Below are 24,772 nucleotides of genomic sequence, written 5' to 3' on the forward strand. Positions count from 1 at the left end.
ATTCTCTTTTAAACTTACATCAAAACCTAGCAATTTATATTATTTTTAGTATTATTTAGTCTACTGTTTTGAATATAAGACCAGTATAAAGCATTAGGAGTTCGAAAAGTTTTCGAAACTTACGCTATTATGCCATCGTGTTTCATGTTTTGCACATTTTTTTCTTTGGGAAAGTTCTCTTGTACTTCATATGCTTCCTTACAATGCATCTGCCTTAAGTTTTCCGAATAGAGCTATTTGCATGATGAAAGGATAGTATTGCTTTCACGATTTCACAGTGTTAGAAATTGCTCGGAAAAAAATGGTTGAATTACACTTTATTTAATGGATATTTTACTATATTTAATCAAAACAGTCAAATAACCATAAATAAAAAGGTAATCAAACTTTTTAGCTTGAGAAAAACTGCTCATTAACCACTTTCACCTAATACGGTTAAACAACTAGAAGTTTATCGCACCAACTAGAGCCACCTAATGAGGCTATTTTTTTTTTTTGCAACTGTGTACATATCATAGCCGAGTGGGGTTATCTAACACCTCCTAGAAAAGAGTAGGCCTCTGCACGGGTTACCATAAATATTCTTTAGTAGTCCAAACGTAATGACATATTTCGTATTTTCAATCACTGCGCAGCTTAGTATCCCGAACGTAATGACATCTTTCTTATTTTTCATCAACTGCACAGTTAACTTCGTCACATCAGACTACTAAATTGATCTGTGCTGAGGCCCTCCTTCTTCTAGGAGGTGTTGGCTTATCTGTCAATTTCATGACCGGCAAAGCTGGAGTTCGAGTCCTAGTGTTGACACCACAATATTTCCTCCAATCCATTCAACACATGAAGAATTTCCCATGTCCGGCACTCTCCAATGCACATTGCCTTACGAAAAGTCGAGCTCCTATGTTTAGTTAAATAATTATTATTATTTCTTATCACGTTTTGAAGGATGCTAGTTGCAAATGGTAAAAAAACCGTATAGTTTTGTATTCATGGCTTTATAGCCATACTTTTTGTAAATGGTTTCAAAACCATAAGGGAAAAAAATCTTTACCGTAAACTTTACTGTTAATCGGATGGGCAGACAGCTGCTAGTTATTTCAGCACAATTTTAGAATGAAAATTTTAACAGTGCATTATTTTGCAATTATAAGTTTACACCATAATTGTTATTATCGTGGATCACGGCTATCCATATTGAATTTTATTACAAAAAGAATTTATGAAACGGGCCAAACTATTCATTCGCATTTGACTAAAATTAGAGAATTTCAGTGAAAAGTTTAAGTACTAAACTAGGGAAAGTTTAAAAAGAAAACACCCATGCTCATTCTGCGGACAATAGAAAATTATTTTTTCGTACTATCGCAGTAGCCTAAAAATCCATATGGTTTTAAATTGGATTTGTATCTCTTGTTTATCAACTTCTTCTGTTGCAATGTAGATGTTGCATATTAAGAAGCTATCAGATCTTATGCACCTTTTCTCTAACTTAATTTACTGACATTGTACTAATTTTGAAGAATTTAATTATTGTTGTATCTTTGAAAGGAATCTTTGAAAATAAGGTCTGTTCCTAAGAAATCTCATTTCTCTTTTAAAATTTCCGCTTAGAACCACCTACAAGTAAGCTCTTTAAATGATAGTTTTAACATTACACAATACTTTTAGCAGCATATGACACTTATTATAGTAAACATATCTTGAACGATTCCCTTTTTGAGAAAAGTATTTTTAGCAGTACAGTGTATTTTCATATTTTCAATATCCGTTAAACAGCTTTACGAGAAAATTTGCGAACGCAAACAAGTTGAACTTGACATTAACTTTCCTTTTTATTGTCCATTATTCCCTTTGGAAGCTTTTATTACGGACATATTTGACGGATAAGTTCAAAAACAAAGTATCTATTGTCGCTTAAAGCTATAAATAACTCTTCCATTCCATCAGCATCTGTTCTTTTATGTCATTCTTCATGAAACTGTTTGCTTGCAACTGGTCACGCTTTTTACATTTCCCCCTTTTTTCTTTGGTCAAATTCGCTTGAAGCTTTCTACAATTCCATAGTATACAAAGAAAGTTTTCGGTATTTCTTTTGCTATTGTTTTATTTACTTTCTGTTCAACTTTTTTTTCTTTATTGTTTTCGTTCTTCCACATAACTAAAAGCTTCAACAGCTATAAATTCAACTTCCCAACTCAAAGCTCAACACAACCTATTGCTATTGTTCACTTCTTAGTTTTATTTTTAAAGGTACTACATGAAAGTTATACTATTTCCCATTATAGCTTTCCTCTAGAATGGCTTTTCTCTTATCCTTACAGTGGTCTCACATTTGAGGTACACCGCATATTGTTCCACGTTCTCTAATGGTCTGGAAATAAACTGACGAAATGTTTTTATTCTCTTGTAAAGAGAAAAATGATAGCTATTTCTGATTTTTTTTTCTTCAAAATGTTATAAAAAACGCTTTATTTGATACAATTTAGAAAGGATACATTTACTCTATACTGAGAATAAAACTATGGTCAAAACTACCAGAAAATTGTAAAATTGACTGTGCGTATTTCTGCCTCTAGGCTCGGTAGTTTTTACCGAAGCGTTTTGGCAATGATTTTGGTAAAATTAACAATAAAATATAATTTTAAAACATGTGATAAAATTTGGTAAATGCAGTAAAATTTAATGAGTACTTCGTGATACCTTAGAGCACGGTATAAAATCTATTGTAAGACTTTGTTAAATTAATTCGGTTAAATTTATTTCCCCTTTTGCACAGTAATAAGAACTAGAATTTTGAAAACCAGAATTTCCGGTAAGCAGTTACAATATGAAGGAAAACAATACCGAATAAATCGTTTGAATACCATTTTTTTCGTATTATTTAACGCAATCAGGTTTTTTTACTCAAATTTCCATTACCATTCAGTAGGTAATTTTACCAGATTTCTTTTCTTCGTGTATACTGTGATGCTTATTAATCGTTATGAAACATTTAATCATTTCATATTATAAATTTAATTCTTTTGGAAAAAACAATAGATAAATTCTTTGTCTCTAGTTAAAAGTTGTGAAGGCTTATTGGTAGAATAAAATATGTAATTCAGAAATTAATGTTAACACATTGTTTTTTTTTTAAGTTAAGAACAATTAAGAGAATAAAAAGCAGTTTTAACACCGTATTTGCTAATGTGCAATTCTCTTAATTTTTTTAAAAATTTAATTTAAACAATAGAACTTGCTGTAGTGTAAGTCGTAGGTGAGTAAAAAACAGTACTATGAAAATCGTAGAAGTAATATTGAAGTAACAAACTACAATATTTAATTTCTAATGCAGTCCAGTTTCCAATGTTCAATATTTTCTAATCTGTGGTCTTCAAATTTGCTGATCAGATTTCTTTTTAATGCCCCTGTAAGCAGAAAAATTATAGCTATTTTTAGTTTTTCGAGATTATATTATACTATCATTTAAACTTTATACAATTTAGATAAAAGACATTTATTCTTCCTCTATTGTGAATTGAAGAAATGGATCCCTTGTTTTTTTAATATTTTCTGGGGATAACATCTATTGCTTACAATAGAACATTGCAATATACGCTCTCCTACGTGAAATACTTCTGTAAAAAACATTCATCAAAAAATAACAAAAAATATAATTTAGTAATATAGTATTAGCACATAATTTTAAAAATAATATTAAACTTGGTAAATGTGGTAAAATTTGACTGTAATGGTACTTTAGAGCAGGACATAAAAATCACTAACTTGGTTATATTTTCTTTTTAGTTTTGTATTTTTTATTAAATGTGTGGAATTAAGAACTGTAATTTTGAAAACCAGAAATTCCGTCAAACAGGTATCATATGAATGAATTAAATACCGCATATGTGGGTTTTATTAACCAAAATTATGATTGTTTTACCCAGAAATGTCATTATCATACAGTATGGTAAATTTGCCAAAATTTTTGTCACGGCGTACTTGCTAATTTGGATAATAAGGACGGCAAATAGACAATACTGACCATAGCCAACTCCGTGAATTTGGTTCTAAAATTATTGAGCGTCAACATCCGTGAATACTGCGGCCGACAACTGACTGTTGCGGGAGAGGTTATTTTAATACCGTTTCTTTAACTCACTTAGCTGCTATTGTTCAGTTTTTAAAGATAGTCTATTTTGACTGAAAATTTACAATCGTTCTCATGAACGATGAATTTCTTGAAGTAATTACAATATAATTTTACTGAGTTCAAAATATTTCAAATCGTTACTTTTACTATGCATACACATACATTTTAAATTAAATATAACGCACTTGAAAAAGTATGAAGACTGTTTTCTTTACAAAAATTCTTACTTACATATGTTTCAGCAAGTAAACGTAAAGAAACAAGAATAGTACCGCAAAAAAAAAGAAATCAGCTTCAAAAAAAAGAAGCAACGAATAAAAGAAATTACGATCAATAGTTATAAAATATTTTTCTAATCATCAAATGAATTTTATTGGCTACGAAAAGAACCTGGCAACCTTAATTAGAATTAAATTTGCAATTTTTGTAATACTATCCTCAGTTTTCAATAACGTTATTTTTAAAATTTTCACAAGTGCAAATGAAGTTATTTTACTGTTCCGATTTCTTTGAATATGGATTTAAGGAATCGATCACTAGACGGTTGATCATAATTACAACAATGAAAAAAAGACTGTAAACAATATTTTTGACATAAATTCTGACAAAATAAAATGTACTATATATTTTTATAAATAAATGAAAATCATTCCAGACATCTTTGAGGAATCTAAAAACAAATTTGAGAATTGTCTACTGATAAAATCTATATTAAATGCAATATTATTTGCACGTGTCTAGATAAATGAAGAGCATTTATTGATTCTGAATAAATGTAATTACAATGCATAAAATATTCAAAGAATGGAAACTAGTTTTGTTTTGGAATGTATACCTGAGCTGTATTCCTGAATTGAATCCCTGGCTATAATAATTTTTTAAGCCATACGTATTTTACTCTCAGAATAATCCGCTTTATATTTCTCAGAAATTTAGAAAATATTCTCGATCCTCAATAGAGAATATTCTTTTTTCTGGAATGGAACAGTGAGCAGTGTTTTTAAAGCATTTAAACATTTTTAACGTAAAATATCATTGTAAAAAGTACATAAAATAAAATCGAACCATAAAAAATATATCATATCTAAGAACACAATCAAAAATTACGTAAAAAAACATAATTTTAATTTTTTAAATTCAAAAGAAATATAATAATAATAATAATAATAACTACGGTATTTTGGAGAAATTGAAAGTTTTATTTCTTTCATATTAGGAGGAATTTAAAATAATTATAATAGCATACATTTGTAATTGTATACATTTAAACCATATCTGAGGAAATTAAATCATTTCTTGAGAAATGTCTGCAGCGAAAATCTATATTGAAATCAAATATATTTGTACATATTTAAATAACAGAAACACATTTCTTGATTGTGAATAAATAAATGCAATAACAAATGTATGAAATATTTAGAGAAAAAAAAATTGAAACTAATATTGTTTCGTAATGTATACCTGAGCTGAATTTCTGATTTGAAAACCTGGCCCTAATAATTTTTCCAATCCCATGTAATTTATTCTTAGAATAATATTCCACTTTATTTTTCTCAGAAAATTACTGAATATTCCCTATCCCAAATCAATTCAGTCTCAATCTAACATGTGAGAAAAATACAGGGGAAGAAGGGAAATTAATAACACTTGCATAGCGGAATGCAAAAGCGAAATTGCATGAATTGTCATTACCCATGGCAATCGACCAAGGATTTGCACAAAGAATCGGAAACAATCCTCTCGTGGCGAAATTACTCCCGCAAAGTGTTTCTTTGACAAATCTCCGAAAGCCGTTATTTTTAATAATAAAACAGGATTCGCCCAAAGGCTTTGCCAAATATATTACTGGCAAAAGTTTCTCATTGGCGAAATCTTTGTATGCCAAAAGGGACCGACTACATGTATTGAAGTGTCTGAGAAATCTTATAATCCGAAAATTGTTTGGCTGCCTTTGTTAGACAGGAGAATCAGATAAGTTCCCTTTCATTTGTTAGCGAGTTCTGCCTAAATGCGTAGTTTGTCGGCACGTAAATCTTCAGAAGGGAGAATACCGCATAGAATGGGAGAAGGCCGCGGATTTAATTCGCGTGACTAAAGTTAAAGGAGCTTTATTCAAACGAAAAGCTATAAATTATGTCTTGTATTATGATTAATTAAATAATTCTTCACAGATATGTTGTAGAATTGGGAAACATCTTAATTCAGGAGTTGAGCTTTGATTTCTAAAAATAGAAAGAGAAGCTCCATTTTATAAATTAAATGTGAATTATTTTCTCAATATAGATGCTTAATTTTGATTTATCGATCATTGTACACTTTATTTATTTCTCTGGGAATGGCACATGTCTGAAGAGTTCTGATAGAAATATCGGATAATGATTATAAAGAAGGAAAAATAAAATAATTAATTGCAGAATAAAACACAAGAACACATTATTTTAACATCTATACATTATTTTATTATAATAAAAAGTATCTAACATACTTAATATAATAACAATATTTTACTATTTAAGACTTAGTAGGAAGAAAAATCAATTATTATTAAATATAAAACTGCACGAAGTTGCAAACAATTGAATTAATTCAATTGTAACTTCTGATAAGATTTTTTTCTTTATAGTAATGTTTGATTATCATTGTTGCGAGGCCATTTCCTAGTAATGTGTGTGTAATGTAGTATTTGTGTGTGTGTTAAGTTATTGTTAAAGAAAATAATTTTTAGTCAATATGAAAATTAATATGTTGCCACTATTCCAAGTTTTTTTCAATAAAAAGGAGATCTGTGCTTAGGCTTTAAGAACTTTCGCATTTCTAAAGGGAAAAAAATGCGTGTTGTCCTTAGCAATAAAATGAAAATTACATTTTACTTTTCGATAAAAATACACAAATACATTAAATAAACTATAATAAATGAATAAAATTAAAAAAATATATAAAGATTAATGTAAAATTAAAATTAAAAAATAAATAAAAAATAAGAATTATAAATTAAGAATAAAAATTAAAGATAATAATTGTATTTTAACTTGAACCTTCATTACATAACGAATTTAGAATTGCCCATCATTAACATGTATTATTATTTTCACACAGATTAAACCTTGTTTCAGTAACAATTGAATCATGTAGTCTTACATTCGAATTAAGAATAATTAATTTTCTCGATAATGAGATTCAGCTTGCTGCTATAGTAAAATTACAGCAAATTTGAGCATTAGTATAGTTCAACATACTCTAAAATTTCATAACGTTGAGAGGATAGTATATCTCTACTTTAGAATTGCGAATGTAAGAAAAGTAATAAACATTTTATGCATTCAAAAGTATTTCTTAACGTACCTTCTGAGACTTACTGTCCCCAAAAGATTTTAATGAATTAGATGGACAATTTAATGAGAACCAGAAAATGGAAAGAAAAAAAAAAACTAATTGCATGATTAAACCAAAAAACTAAACTGAACATACTGAAAAAAAAACACTGTTCTGTGAGAGTTTTTTTCTTTTTTTTTACTGAAAAACACTTAAAATAAACCAATGAAATGTAAATTCAATCATGACTTTATTCGAATTCCACAATTTCAATTTTGCAAACTGATGAAAATTAGAGGGATGGCCGTTCACTCTTAACCTGCAAATAAAAGAGCAATAATGATTTTCCTTCATAGTAATTTCACTGTTACCTAACTATCCAATAATGGTTTCCCTTTTCTTGTATAATTATTTAAATTAAATGCATTTAAATAATTACTACAATCGCCAGTATGTAATACTGATTCGATCTAATTATTTATTAAATCAACTCTTAACTGAGGTAGATTTCACATGATTCGATAAAATTATATATTATTAGAGTACATAGGAAGACTACTAATTGCTTTAATAAAATTCCCTACGTTCTAATGTTCATATTAAAATATTTTAAAGCAAATTCTCAGCAATTGATAACTCCATGTAATTCTTCTCTTTAAATTAATATTATTAAAAAAGAACTTGTTAAATTTCTATAAAAAAGGTCATACTTTTAGATTAATTCTGCTTTAGCTTTTAGGTAAGTTAGATTTTACTTGATAATTTAACACTTGGTTACAATTGTTTCGAGGGCGGGATAGCTTCGATGATAGGGCGTTGGCCCCATGTCTTAGAGGTCATGCGTTCGATCCTAGACGGCCAAAGACTCCCAGTGTAGTCAATGTTGATTGGTGCGCGTTGAATCTGTCGGGAAACAAAGTCTTCCAAGTTCTCATAACAAATTATTACATTTGGGGGGAGGGGGGTACTGAATTGGAGGTTTATCGTTTCGATCGCAAATTTCGACGAAAAACAGACGGGCAATGTAATTTTCATGAAATATCTGTAGCTTTCTTAGCAAATTTAATTGAAGATTTGAATTCCCCTTACTCGAATCAGTCAATATCAAATATTTGCACAAATGCAGTAAAAAATTTGTGCTTCAGTGCAATTTACCAATTTATATGAAAACAAGAAAAGCGTAATGTTTTCCTTAAAATTTTTCATGTTCTAATGGCTCACGAAATGAAACTGCAATTTATACGCTCAATATAAAAACGCGTTAAAACGAATTCTTATAATTTGATTACTCGTTAATCAGTTGCTTTAAATTAGTTTCCTTAAAAAATTCTACTAAAAAAAAACTATTAAATAACAGCAAAATTTTTTGTTTATATAAATATGTTTCCAAGCTTTTAAATTAGGTATATTATATATGAATCAATAATAAATAAATTTATTAAAATATGGGTGAAACCTAATGATTGTCTTTAAAAAAAGATTTCTATGGAAAGCAGAAAATAGTTTTTAAACGCTCAATATAAAAACGTGTTAAAACAAACTCTCATCACTTGATTACTCTATGCAATTAGATTTTTTAAGCAATGCCACTAAAAAGAACATGTTAAATAAGTGCAAAAAAAATTTTTTTTTGCTTCTTTGCTGAAAAATATTACTTTTATTTCGTGTATTATTCATTCCCTGAGCTCATGTTTTTACACTATTTTCATTTTTTTTAATCCTATCATTTTTCTTTTATCCATTTTTTCTATTTTTTATTTTAAACAAATTTACTTTTCTGGCCTCTGTATCCATAATGAGAGCCTAAGGATAAATTCATTAGGAGTCTTACATATACATTTTGTATTTTTTTTTCTCATCTGTATTCTCCAAAAGGGCCATCATCACATAAAATTCTTAAAGTATTTACGTGAAATTTAACACATCGTGACAAGTAATGGAAATGAGGGTTTCAAAATGGTAAATGAAACATCACCCTTGGGAAAATGTACATTTTTTCTCCGGGTTCGTGACGCAGTTTTTAATGATATCATTTTCTTTCAGTTTTGGAAAACAGAAAAGTATAATTGAGCCGCTTTAATCATATTATTTATTTCATACTCTCGGTTGATCATACTTTCAAGAGTAAAACATTGTGTGGAAGATTTATAAGATCAAATCTTTGTTTCTTTTCCTTAGCGGAATCATAATTCTGCAAATAAATTAAATCATCGCTCAATTGTCAGTCTTATCATCAGGATTACGTTAGAATTTCTTTTGAGATTTTTTTTAAAATAAATTAAACTGATAATGATTTTATGTGTTTTATTTTTTACTGAAAACTTATTTTATAAGTACCTATTAATCGTGCACAATTTTCGGAAAAGTATAACTGAGCTGCTTTATTCAGATTAATTATTTCATATCCTCGGTTGATCGTACTTTCAAGAGTAAAACATTGTGTGGAAGATTTATAAGATCAAATCCTTGTTTCTTTTCCTTAGCGGAATCATAATTCTGCAAATAAATTTAATCATCGCTCAATTGTCAGTCTTATCATCAGGATTACGTTAGAATTTGTTTTGAGATTTTTTTTAGAATAATTTAAACTGATAAAGATTTTATGGGATTTTTTATTTTTTTCTGAAAACTTATCTTGTAAGTACCTATTAATCGTGCACAATTTTCGGAAAAGTATAACTGAGCTGCTTTAATCAGATTACTTATTTCATGCCCACGGTTGATCTTACTTTCAAGAACTAAACATTGTGTAAAGATTTAAAAGATCAAATCTTTGTTTTTTTCTTAACAAAATTATAATTCTGCAAACAAATTAAAGATTACTTAATTGCTATTCTTATCTAATCTGTTTTGAGATTTTTTTTAAATGATTTAAACTGATAGATACCTAATGAGCTTTATTTCTTACTAAAAGCTCATTCATTTCACCAGTACCTATTAATCGCTTACAATTTTCAGAAAAGTATAACTCGGCAACTTTAATCAAATTATCTATTTCACGTTTTCAGTTTATCACACTGTAAAAAACACCCAATCGAATTACCACAAACTGATTTTACGGTAAAAGAACATGCATTGTTTACCATAAAATCCATTTTATTGGAACATGTCACGGACCAAAAAACCTGACATATCGTAAATCTTACCATACTTACCGAAAAATCACAGAATATCTCAAATTAAATTAATATTGCTAAATTAATATAATACTAACTGGAATGGTTACTGTAAAATCACTGAATCATTATAATTAAATAAATATTACGGTAAAAATTTTATTATAATATTTTAAGCCAAAATCGATTTTACGGATGATGCAACGAATTGCCGGTACCTTATACTATAATTTGATCTAGCATTTCTTGCAGGTTATGCATTTAAGAACAACTCACTGGATGAAGAGTTACATAATCTCACTATTAACTTTTTGTTACTAAAAAAATCGTGTTTCTGTAAAGAAAATTAGCTGATGTCTTAAAATTGTTATCATAAGGATAACAATTAATTTTCTTTAGATATTTTTAAGATTGCCTAAGGAAGATAATAGTTTCATTCGTTTTATTTTTCACTGAAGTGGCATGGATTGTATAAGTACTTTAGTAATCGTGTTCAATTTTCAGTTTATATTACGAACAGTTTATATTACTATATCAGTTTATATTACTTTAATATTACGAATATAAGTATTTTTGGCAAATTTCATTAATTTTATTTTAAAATCATTTCAGTAAATCTTTGATTGTGACGTTTAAATTAATTGTAGTTTTTAAACTGAAGCTAGATCAGTATGATCTAAGAACTGAAAGCGACCTACAACGTGGGTTAGAATAAAAGCCTGTAGTGGAATTAATTAATGATACCTGTAGACATTATTTTATCAAATGTATTGATTTTTAATTTGGACCAAAAATCGTATGGCATCACTGCAATCTTCAGAAATACAAGAATTATAGCTTTTATTAATTAAATTGTAAATGTAATTGTTTAAATTAAGATGAAATATGCAATTTTAAGTAATAAATCAATTATTTGGTCATAAAGGTGCATTTTGCCATTATTGTTCTTTCTCAACACCTTTATTAAATTTTTATTGTTTATTAATTCTGTTATTTTATCTCATAGGTAACACAGAAATTTATTTAAAATAAATATATATATAATAAACAAAAGAACAAAGAAAACAAGTTTATAGATACAAATTATCTCTCCTTTTTTACATTTTTTTCCTCTTAAAATTAAAATGTAGTTTTTATAATAAAGGTTTTGCTTTTAGATCAAAATTAGTTTTAAAAAAACATATTAATCAAGAAATAATAAAAAAATACACATTTGTTGCTCGTAATTATCTTACAGGATGTGGATGACTGTATACTTTTACTACCCCATTCATTATATATTCAGATATTTATTTTTCTTAAATGTATTATGCATTAAATAAAAGTTACTTTTTAGTTACTTTAAAATAAGAGTTAAGTAGTAATATAAGTTACTTTTTGAACAAAATATTAAATGTAGATTTTCTTTTAAAAGAATATGCGACAAGAATTGAAATAAGGTTCGATTGATGTCAGGAATGATCTTTGAGAATAAATGCAGTACTTTTTTACTCATATGCTATTGTTTTTCATATATTTATTAAACTTCAATTGTATTTCAAATGTTTCTTTGAATCGAAAAAGCAAACTTAGATTTTATATTAAAAGCATTTGAGAAAAATGAATAAATAAATAAAATAAACAAAAACAAGATTGATTCTCAGAATTATCTTTGAGAATACGGACGGGTCTTCCACCGGTAGCAGGATGCAGCGGATGAATTTCATCAGGGACTTATTCTGTTGATAGACGTGCTACGGGATGACAGTAAAGAAAACAACATCAATTCTTGGAACCGCTGTCATTGCATTGTAGCTCTGCTTCTTCGCCCACTTAGAGGCAGAAGAACCACGTATACCACGTGACTCACTCACCACTTACTCCAATTATATCTAATAATTCATGAGTACCAAGTTTTGACGTCTTTTTCAGAAGGGTCCCCGTCATTCATAGTCTTTATTTGCGAGACTTTCGCAATGCGGCAGTAAAATCTTATTGTTCAATTTACTGGAAGTCTTTTATTTTGCGCTTCCCAGACAGTTTCGAGTCTCTTTTCCTTCTATTGTGGCTGGCTGTCAACATGACAGCATCGCGTTTCGCCACATCGATTCTGACGTATTTTCTAATAGTTTGTGCAGCCGCTGCCAGGAATAATACAACATCTTTTCGGAGGATCAGTAGAGGTAAGCAACAACCACATTGATTTTTCAGCCTTGTTTGTTTACGCAAATGTTTGACAGGCGTTTCAGAGAAAAGGGCTTTTTTTAAAAATTAGTTGTGGGACAGAATTGTATTACGCGTAGAATTGTTTTGACATGCTGTTTCGAAGAACTTTTTCGTATATTTTATTCTGGAAATATCTACTTATTTAAATTCTCTGATGAAATTCCAATTTTGTCGTCCTTGGTAAACTTTAAAAAAATTATTACTACTCACTATTAATGTGACAATTTAAAATGTAGATAAGCATTGAAACCTTTTAAAAGTAATTTAAAAAAAAAATTATTAAAAAAAACTGATAAAAAGATAAGTCTTCCAAAAAGAGGTGTATAACTATGTTTTTCTTTTCGGAATAACTTACGTCGAATGCTCATTTTAAACTAATAATTTGAATATTAAAAAAAAAATAATTTGTAGGATCAAAAAGTATTGTTTAATAATTAGTGATTTGTAGCAATCCAAATTGAAGCATAAATTTTTATGAAAAATGATTTTTAATCACATTTGAGTAATTGTTCTTAAACGTTGTAAGTTCGTTGCGAAATATATATGAAAATTCCAAATGAGTTTCCACGCGAGGCGTGCTCGACCCCAGTGGCCTAGAGGATTTTCTTTTTTTTCTCTCTCTCGGCTACTAGTTTTGTCTTTGATCTATATTTTTCCATTTTTTGTTAGCACCCTTTTTTATCTTTCAAAACACTTTTGTACTCATTCACGTCTGGCAAATCTTGAAAACGGGTGATTGATTTTAAGAGCTCGAAACGCGTCGACTGTTATTTCCAATTTGTGAATTTTTGAAGCAAATGAATTTTTTTTTATCAAGTGCTATATTACCATTTTAGTTTCTGGAGATTGTTTACTTAATTTGCACTTTAAATTTACATTTTAAACCACTTAAATTGTCTTCTGTTACATTGTAATACAGAGGGAAAAGCTGACAGTAGAGTTGATTGTTAAATGTTCTTGCTTCGCAAATTACTAAATTTTAGTCATACAAATATTGATACTTCCTCATAAGTGCATCCAATCCCAACAAAACTACTACTACCTATAACTTTATTTGTTCATTTTAATAAACTTAATATTTAAATAAATACTACCTTTAGTTTACTTAGTTTACAATACAGTCAAATTTACATTTTAAACCACTGAAATTGCCTTTTGTTATATTGTAATACAGAGGGAAAAGCTGACAGTAGAGATAAATGTTAAATGTCCTTGATTCGCAAATTACGAAATTTTAGTCATACAAACATTGATACTTCCCCATAAGTGCATCCTATCCTAACAATACTACTACTACCTATAACTCTTAATGTTTCTTTTAATGGACTTAATATTTTAACAAATACTACCTTTAGTTTACTTAGTTTACAATATAGTCAAATTTACTATTTAAACCACTAAAATTGCCTTTTGTTATATTGTAATATAGAGGAAAAAGTTGACAGTAGAGTTAAATGTTCTTGCTTCGCAAATTACTAAATTTTAGTCATACAAATATTGATAATTCCCCTTAAATTCATCCTATCCTATCAATACTACTACTACCTATAATTTTATATGTTTCTTTTAAAGAAATTAATATTTAAATAAACACTACCTTTAAACTCAATAAAAAAAGTTACTATAGTCCATTCCACCTTAAGTTGGCACTGGAGAGAAAGGTAGGTAGACCGGATTACATGGAAACTGGGTTACTCTTTAAGTCAGTACGGGGATGAGGTAGCAACAAAGGGAGAGAAAGTGGCCAGTATTGGCGTTTAAGAAAGCAAAACACCGATTTTTTTTTAAAAAACCAAGAATCGTACTAAAATTTTGTACAGAATACGGAAAAGAGCACGATTTTTTAGAGCATTTCTCATAATCATCATTTTAAGATACTAGTTGTAAGCTGATTTCTTAATTAGTATTTAAAAAGCAGATTTTCTTATTATGATTTTTTAAGTAAACGAAACTAATTTTAAACAGAAAAAAATATACATATTTAAAAATATTCTTTTTTGCTGAAATATAAGTAAAAAAAAAAAAAGAAATGCATAGATGCGCAAAAATACTTTGTTTTAAATATTTATTTTTATATTCTTATTCTTATTTTGTGTAGATTAATGTACATTAATTTATCCCACATTGGTGATTTGTTGGGGAAGGAAAAGTCAGCATAGGCTGGAAATTATTGATCATGTAAAAGATCATACTTATGTTTTATAATACTTACTGTTTTTTTTTCTTATTATAATTTTTTAATTAAACGAAACTAATTTTAAACAAAAAAAAAATATTTAAAAAGATTCTTTTTTGCTGAAATCTAAGTAAAAAAAAAAACGAAATGCATAGATGCGCATAAATACTTCGTTTTAAATACTTTGTAGTATTTTATTTTTATATGCTTATTTTGTGTAGATTAATGTACATTATTTTATCCCTCATTGGTGTTTTGTTGGGGAAGAAAAGGTCAACATAGGCAGGAAATCATTGATCATAAAAAATATCATACCTATGTTTTTTTAATATTTACTGTTCTTTTTTTTTATAAATAAAAAATTTTAAAAAAAATTTCAGAAAAGTTTTTTTTACTATAAATTTTTTTTTCCTGAAATACATTTGCTTCTAAGAGACAAAAGAACTTACCGGGAAAAAATAATTAGTATTATCCATATGGGGGGCGCGTACTGTTTGTTCGCCCCCCCCCCATGTTTTCAGCTGCCATATCCTACCCTCTTAGACTCAAAACAGGAACTCTTTGAATAACATGATAACCACCTATACTGGTGGTTATCATGTTATTCATTTAATATTTTAGCAATTGACAGTTCCTTCTGCAAACTCTTTGTGGGGTAGCCCTGAATTGAATTCAATCCACAATTTCTCATCAGGCGAAATTCTACTTGGATGGGTAGGCGCATTTCTTCAAAAGAAAATACATATTTTGAAATATCAGAACTTTCCTTTACTTTTCAGGATCTTTGCAGGTGAAAGGAGGCTTAAGAGAAAAATCCGTATAATTTGTTATTTAAGTACAGTAGAATTAGTTAGTCTCGAAATATTTTGTCAGATACTGAAATATCTTAATATTTTCTACATAAGAGAAAGGATTTCTCAGCTTTTTGGGCTTTGTCTTTCAAAAATAATTATTAAAATATTGATTGGTTTAAATTAACCTTTCGATGTTTAAAAAAAATTAATGATTCAAATTTTGCGTCTTTTTTGAAATTATTTCAATTCCTATACATTTTATTAGTTTATAACTAACGAATTAACACTTCTATTATGGCAATTGTATTTCAGGTAATATTTAAAAGTCCCTTTAATTGCACAAACTAAAAATCTTAAATTTTGACATTATTTAAGTTTCTATAAAAAGCGAATTGTACTTCAGAACTAAACATGGCGCAAAAGACGCAAAATTTGAAACTTTACAGAGATCGAATAAAGCGAAAAATTTTTTTCTTTTGTCGTAAAAAAATAATAATAAAATCACAAGTTGAATTAGCTACACAGCAAATATGCTCAACTGTCATCAGTTTAATAATATTCCCCTGTCTATTGGGGTGTTTTTTTTTCCCATTTATTCTGAGGGGAAAAAAAATTTCATTAAATATTGTACAGATGAGGTTAATATTTAGAAAATTAAATAATCAAATACAAAAAAAAAACGAAATAAGAACTGCACAAGTGATAGGACACTTAAGCAAAGCCAAGGCGAATGGAAAAACTGACTGACCAGTGTAGAAACATAGCCAATTCCTTGTCCTTGAAAACTAATTCAGCGCCAAACTAAAACACCTCCTTCTTCTTTGTACATTCGCTTTACTGAGAAGGTATTTATAAGTTAAATACATTTAAACATGAAAAACTTCTAATGAATGTTTCAAGACATACTTTTCTTACTATGCAACATTTATTTATATTTGTACGCGCATTTAAACTGCAATTAATTCCAAAATAGCGAAGAACTACTTTTCAAGGGCGGAGTATTACATTTCCTACCTTTCTCTCCAGTGCCAACTTAAGGTGGAATGGACTATAGGAACATGGTAATATTGTAGAAGAAATACAGAGGGGAAAAAAGCAACTGCAAGTCAATTTACTTAAACAGGTCTGATTGTAAAGAAGAAATGTTTATTTAAAGCCGAAAAACGTAATTTGGTTTTACCATCGTAAAATAAACTGAATCATAAAAGAGTAAATTTAAAATAACTATGCATTAAAAAGCAACCAAAGTGATTGAAGCATTCGTACCTTGTCAAAACTTTATTTTCTTCTTAGAATACAGCTTAGATAATGAAAATTTTTATTACTGAATCGTATCAAAAAGTAGATCATTCAGGGAACCACGGAACCCATTTTCGCCAACTCAACAGAAATAATTTAATACAATAATCATGGTAACAGAATGGAAAAATTTCTGGGACAACATTAGAATGTTCGATCCTCTTTTCAATGAGTAGATGGTTTATTGCTGTAAAATTAGAGGAAAAAGCCATAACAATTAAGCTTTATCTGGTGTATTAAACAGACATTATGCAGGTTATATTTTTAAAGCGATAGTTTCTCTTGATCTGCATTAACTGAAAACATATATTAAATTAATTTGAATAAATCAAAATGCTACTTGTAATTTTATTCCAGTAATTAAAATGTCTTTAAGTCAAAGGAATTCACAAGTGCTAGCGTTTGAAAATAACCCATATACTGGTTGAAAGCTGCCAACTTAAGAAAAATAAATAAATGTTATCAATTCATTATTAATTATTTATAAGAAAACTTTTTCTTCTTTAAAATGCCTTCTTTAAAATTGCGAAAATATTACCTATTTATGCAAAATAAATAAATTTTTAATGAGTTAAAGTTTTCATGAATTATTTCTAAGAGAACATTATTGTTTTTAAAACTATTCACGAAAAAAAAAGTAAATATTACATTTGAAACTACTTTTAAGATTTAGTAATTTAATTTACTTTCCTTGGCTAATTTATAAAACCATTTTTCGCTTTTCAAAAATTTCCAGAGCAATTAATTAGATTTACTCATGCATTAAGCATGCTGGGAAATATTTTATTTTTTTGTAAGAACTTTATTTGTGATCGTCGAGAAAAAGGAATTTCCTTTCCTGTTTAACTACTGTAATAACAAACCTTGTAAGTTAAAACGTCTTTAAAAATATTAAACACAAAGAAAGACACATCCTATTGTAATCATGCTTTCGCAAAGCGAAAAAATAACAATCCGAAAATATGCTAGTTAAGTATGATAAAAATAACTCAAAACAAAATGAACACCTAAGAATAGCGCGGCGACTTTTAGTTGCGCAACTAACATATTACCCGATTCGTTCAAACCTACCCGCTCTTTTTTTTTTTTTAGCTATATACTTACTTTTCGTGCTTAGCTGCCCCCTTACGAACGAAGCTGCTAGTCTTTTTATTATTTTTCCCACATAGCTTCCGAATAAATGCTTAAGATTGATTATTTGCACGAGAGTATGTGCAGCTGGAAATTCGCTTTCATGCGTCGGGGAAAAGAGAGTGTAGGTATGGGAGGAACATAATGAAAAATTTACATTTTTCGCTTTTTTTTCTTTTTTCGTAACCCAGAACATGACGTGCCAGCGTCAGTTTGAACTTTCCTTTTCTTTATTATTGTTGCCGTTTTTGTTTGTTATTCTTCACTCTCTCTCTTAAAAAGTGTTCATAAATCATCCCCGAAGATTATGTCGGCCTAACAAACAATGCGTTTTTACCAGATGATGGGGCGAGAGTGAAACTATATAATTCCTCGATGTTTATGCTGTTGTTTGAGCTTTGAGCATTCTTAAAATCGGGAATTGAAAGGAAAGTTATTAAATTGTAAGAGTATGTTTTATCTATTGAATGGACAGGAGTTCGGTTTTTTTCTTAATAAAAACAAAAGAAAAAATAATTAAGACACTTCAGTTACAATATATCTGTCTATTGTTCTATTTTGTATGCTCTGAATAAACATCTGAATTTTTTTCTTCTCAAACCTATTGCGAAAGTGGTTTTTGTCTTTTTTTTTTATCTTATTCAAAGGTTTTGTTTGTACAAATACCATTTTCTAACGTAATGATATTTAGTGATTTTAATTCCAGTTGTGTGATCAAATAGATTTAAAACATAATATCTAACTCATTTTTTAATACACTATTAAAAATTTCTCGGAAAAAATTGTTAAATAATTTTTTTTTATTGTTTTTATTTACTATATTCAAACAAAGTAGTTAAATAACTCTAAATGAGATAGTATTCAACCTGTTAATTATGAGAAAAATCAACTGTTAATTATGTGTGTGTTGATTAGCTGCATTCTCCTAACACGGTTAAGCAACCTGAGTTTTATCTCACCAACCATCTAGGCCCATTTGAAGAAGCGTCTTAGTTCCTTGCAGCTCGGTACATATTACAGCCAATTGGGCTAATCTGCGATCTCATGACCCAAAGAACATGAATTCGAGTCCCAGCGTTGACGTCACAATATTTCCGCTTGATAAACCACAACCTAATTTCAATGTCCATTATGTAACGTAAAGCCTAACTCCAATGTCAAGTTAAATTACATTTTTATGGTTTTGAAACCATGCCAGTTGTAAATCGTTGAAAGAAAACGATATGACTTTGTAAAGGTTTTTTAACCATACTAGTTGTAAATCTTTTTTAAACTATAATAGTAAAAAAAATTTCTTTACCGTAAACTTTACGATCAATTAGAGGGCCAGACTGCTACCGGTTATTTTACCATAATTTTCAAATGAAAATTCTAACATTGATTTACATTGACTTGTTAGATTTCTAGCACTTATAACTTTGATTTGTTAGAAATTTATACAATATATATATAAATTTCTAATGTATACTCGTAAGAAGGGCTTGAATTTCCTTGTTGCGATTGCAACTGCAATGTTTCAAAATGATTAAATAAATGTCAGACATTTTGTAATTAAAAATATAATGGTGAAAATGATGTGATATTTAAGTATTGAGGAATTCACGACATGGTTTATTTAAGTTATATGCTAATGAATAAAATCTCTCTAATATATCTTTTTATAAAAAGTAGTTTTTTTTATAGTAGTAGTAATATTTAAAAAAGTCTCTTAATAATTAAAAAAATTTAAATATTGAGTATTGTTTATTTATTTTATGACAAAAGTTTGTTTTTTATAGAAAAATTTAACTTGTTTATTTAATAAACAAAAAATGAAAACACTTCGTGAAAATATTTTGTGTCGTTTAAAAGTCTAAAGAGTTTTTAAAAATAAGAGAAAAGTATTTTATTTCTTTTATTTTTCTCCGTAAGTAATTATAAACATTCAAATGAATATTTATTTCATTTAGCAAAATAATCTTAGATGATATTAAATAATTTTAGATGGTTGATTTAAAATGTATTCGCTCGATATTTTTTACTCGTCTTTCTTTTGTTTGCTGCAAGTAAGGAATACAATATTTTTACATCTTCTGTCTTGTTTCTAACACTTTTTCAATACAATTCCATTTTTGTAACAAAATCAAACAAAACTTGTTTATGCATACAAGAATGTTATACATGCAGTTGTTTATATATTACAACAGAACTCTTTTTCTCAGCTCGTTAATGCTTTAGGCTAAAAATATATAAATTGTTGTTGTCATTTTCAGTGTTCTTGTTCCCAATTATAGTTAGATAATTTGATATCCACTCAATTTATGACATTTATTAATAATTAACGATTTTATTTATTGAGCAAGGGGTTCAGAATGATTAAAAAATGGACATAAATTGCATAAATTAAAATACTAAGAAATATACAATGACTATTATGGAATGACACAAACAAAAAATCACATTTTCCAGTTTATGGAATGAAAAAGAAACTATATAATACGTAAATATTTATGAGCTTTGTTCATTCAAAGGAAAGTCTTTAAGTTGAAAGAAATGAAAAGAAAAGTAATAAGTTGTGAGAAAACGTTTTATTTATTGAAAGGACAAAGTTTCGTTATTCTAACTAAATTTACCATGTTTTTGTTTTCGAAATGGAAACAAAAGGGAAATAAATAGAACTCTCCACTTACCACATTTCTATCTGTATTTTGATGTTTCGTAAATTCTAAACATTTGAAGATTTTTAAAAACAGAATGGGAAAGGAATTTATTATTTTCTTTATGTCATTTTTACTTTATTTTCTTTTAAAGTTTTAGTTTAATGCTTTTGAATCCGTGCAAATATCTGTTGCTATTTACCGAAATCATATTTCTTCATTTTAACAAATTTCTAATGTTTGATTAAAAGCCTTCTTACTTAATATGCTTCTTCTTTTTTTTAATACCTGTTTTGTTGAAAAAAGGGCACCCTCTATCAAGTTTTAATAATTTCGTTAATGCTACTGACTTTTTCACATAACTGAATCTTTACGTAGAATCTATATCTAAAAATATTTATCACAAGCTGGCCCCTATTACTGGCTCTAAGGGAATATTGTTTACACTAAATATTTATTACATAGGTTTATAAATTTTAATATCATTTACTGACTTTAAAATAAGCTTTTCTACAAATTGGATACTAGGGAAAGCAAGTATAAAGCTGCTTATTTCTCAGAAAAATACTGTTATTCAAAAACTGATGCGTGTTTTTTAAGCTGATGGCAATGTTATTTTAATCGAAAATTCGATAAAGTTTCTGAGTCAGATTTGGGGTCGGTGCGAGCGGAAAGCAGCAGACCATTCGACGCTGGGATCCGAACCTGGGTCACCTCAGTGGGAGGCGAGTGCTGTCACCTTAGCTACCGCAACTGTAGAGTATCATTTAGAAGAAATCGTTTTTATTAAAAATCATTCCTATTCAAATAATATTTAAGTGTAAAACGTTTAATAGTAGCTATCGTATCTAATTGTTTCTGCAAAAATAAAAAATCAAGTAGAGTATCAATTCGAAAATGAAGTGTAATAGCAGTCTTTATGTTTTTATACGATGTTAATAACCATTAAATAGTTTTTGAAAAGATAAAGCAAGTATAGATTGTTATCGTTAAATAATTTCAAAAAATTTTGAGTTATCGAACGGTAAGCAAAATTGCAAGGTAAAACTTAGAATTTGATCTGATGGTCTTAATCAATTCATGATTTGGAAAAACCATTTTGAAAACAAAACAGCTTTAAACCACCAACAATACGGAGAAAGTCTAAAAAGAACGGAGATTTTTTATAGTGCTCGAATAACGTATAAAAACAGAAATTTTTTTTCTTTAAACAGTTTTTCTTTCTCCTTTCTGTAAAAAATATATTTTTCATACGTAGTTTACACTACGTAATACACATATTTTTAACGCGTAGTAATTATAAGCGATGGGTACTTTATATTACTTTGTCATTTTGGTTAAACTATTATTTTTACATTAAGGATAATGCTCTATAAACTTGCACACATGGGCAAGAAATGCTGATTAGTTTTGTGAATAACTTTATAAATAATACAGTTTAACCTTGTAAGGAAATAGTTTCGCATGTTTGAATCGAGATGGGAGAATACCTTTTAGTATATGCGTTGCTACTAAAGCTAAGAAACCGTTAATATGTGCTCTACCTACCTAATCCACAAATTAATTAGGCCTCAGGATTAAGTGCAGAATAGAAGGTTTTTAGCAATTTATCTCAATAATGTATGCATGAAGGGTCTACATAATATAGTTAAAGTTCGAAAGCATGTTTTTATTCTTATTCTGTTAACTACTTTGTCGTCTGTTTGATTGCATTTGACTTTAGATATTGAGAAATAAATGAATGGCATTATCTTTATTCAAACATAAGTACATTGCTGCTGTTCGGAAAAGATCTTATTTTCACTTTTATCAGTGTCTTGTATATAACGAGTAGATTATCTACATAGTTTGCTGATAACATAAGTCATTTGAGTAATTAAACAATTTTTGGAGCATTACCTAGATATTTTGTAAATTCTTGCACTTTAAGAGACCTCAACGCTCTCAATTCTGCATTTTAGATTTGATTTTTTATTTATATTTCCTCTATATTTCTTGCGGTTATCAAACTTTTGATGATAAGTATTTTTCGACAGCATGATACCTTGAACAAAAAAGTGACAAATAAAAGGATCATTGAGTTAGATTAGAAGAGAAAGCTATTTATAATGTTCAGAGTTTCTAAAACCTTTTATTTGAAACTTTAAATCAATAAAAATATGTGATTTGAGGTTTTTAACCAGTAATTTAAAACTAAACAATTCAGCTCTTAGATTTTTTTTCAAAAATTTAATTTTTTTACAGTTTAATTCAGACTTTCTTAAACAGTGAGTAGCGATCGTACAATCTGTCTTAAGACCTGCAGCAGGGGTTGTTCAATTTTGATATTTCCCTAACTTATTTTAATAATTTTAGAATTATTAAATATTTATTTAAAAAATAAGAACTTGACGAGTTATCAAATTCGGAATTAAAAATTAATCTTAATACGAATTCCTTAGGAGATTTTTGGTTAAGTGTTGCAAAAGAATTTCCAACTATTTCTAAAACTCCCATAACTTTTCTTTAGCTTTTGATACTACATATTCGACATATTTGTGTGAGACAACATTTTCGTTTTAACTACCATAAGGTAAAGTATCAATCAAATCTATTAAATGTTTAAATGCCTTCCTGTGGTCTCATCCATTTAACCAAGATTTGAAAATAAGACTTTTAAAAAAAAAAAAGGAACAGGCACACTCTTCCCATTGGTACTTAATACCAGTATATGCGCTATTGGAAGGACTCGGGTTTTCCCAGTAGTGACCTTCCAAGAAGCTGCACTGTTAGAATTTTCTCAGAAAAAAATGGTTAAATAACAATTTATTTAATACCACATCAAAAAAAAAAAAAAAGTCAATCTTGTTATTTAAACTGTAAGCTCTGGAAAAAAACCGTTTATAAATTGTTTCACCTAATACCGTTTAACAACCAAAATTTAACTCACCAAACTGGTATACCTAATGAAGTCATTTTGCTTCTGATGGGTAGTGTCCAGTGGGTAAATCTCTGTCAATATCATGACCGACAGAATGAGGGCTGGAATCCCAGTTTCGACACACTAATATTTCCTTCATTACATGAAGAGATTCCAGTGTCCTGCACTTCCCAATTTGTGACCCTGGACCATTAAAATACGACACTTTCATTCACTCATAGATAGCATTATATATATGTTTCGTTTTCAGATTTTGAAACCGTAATAGTTGTAAACGGTATTAAAACCGTAAAAGTATAAATTGTTCCTCACTGTAAGCTTTACTGTTAATTGGATGGAATGACTGCTGCCGGTTATTTTACCATAATATTAGACTGGAAATTCCAATAGTGTACACTTAATGAGCAGACAATAATTAGTGTTTGAATTTACCCAAGTAAATGAAATTTTTTTTAACGTTATATTATATTAAGTTTGCTACTCAACACTTTTTTATAATACTTCTAGATTGTTCTAGACCAACACAAAAATGTTTAAGATACCCTGGTATAAGCTGGTGACCACTTATAACGTAAAGTGAACAAAACCAATACATTTATCAAAAATTTAAAATCAAACAAATGTATATTATTTAACTACATTTCAAAAATTGCTGATATCAGTTTTGCAAAGCATCATTAGAAAACATTAAAAAGGAATCTACAATACGAACTTGTATTTTACATGTACTTAAAGATGCTGTCGAATAGAGTAAGATCTGTCCTTAGTCTTTGAACGAAAATTAAAAAAAAGACAATTTAAAGCATATTTTGAATTTCCCTCCCACTTTTGAATTTTCTCTACCCCTTCGACAGTAGACTTCAGTTGGAAGAATAAAATTATCTTTCTGAACTGAAACGAACGCAATGAATTTACCAACAATATGGTCGTCAATAATCGAAGTAGGTTTCGCTTGAGGCCAAATCACACACTCTTGCATTACAAATAGAAAGTTTAAGTTGATTTTTTCTTTCGATCACCCTTTCATATGAGATGAAATAAGGATTAA

At 28.5% G+C, this 24,772-nt stretch overlaps 1 protein-coding gene across 5 annotated transcripts in view; it reads left to right on the plus strand.

The window, feature by feature from the left end:
* The window catches only part of LOC107456176 (adhesion molecule nephrin), a 169,772-nt gene that overhangs the window by 56,231 nt on the left and 88,769 nt on the right, over positions 1-24,772 (plus strand). For 3 of the 5 annotated variants that reach the window (XR_001585683.4, XM_016073960.5, XM_016073962.4), the window contains exon 1: positions 12,238-12,725. The exons of the other annotated variants lie outside the window; for them this stretch is intronic. Coding sequence is in view for 2 of the 3 variants with exons in the window: in XM_016073960.5 (XP_015929446.3) it covers positions 12,623-12,725 (103 nt within the window). In the remaining variant the exon portion in view is untranslated. Of the gene's footprint in view, positions 1-12,237; positions 12,726-24,772 lie in introns of those variants that run through there. 5 annotated transcript variants of the gene reach the window in all.

Source organism: Parasteatoda tepidariorum, chromosome 3, assembly GCF_982258835.1.
Source record: "Parasteatoda tepidariorum strain Cologne lab strain chromosome 3, Ptep-v5.0, whole genome shotgun sequence".
Classification (NCBI taxonomy): domain Eukaryota; kingdom Metazoa; phylum Arthropoda; class Arachnida; order Araneae; family Theridiidae; genus Parasteatoda; species Parasteatoda tepidariorum.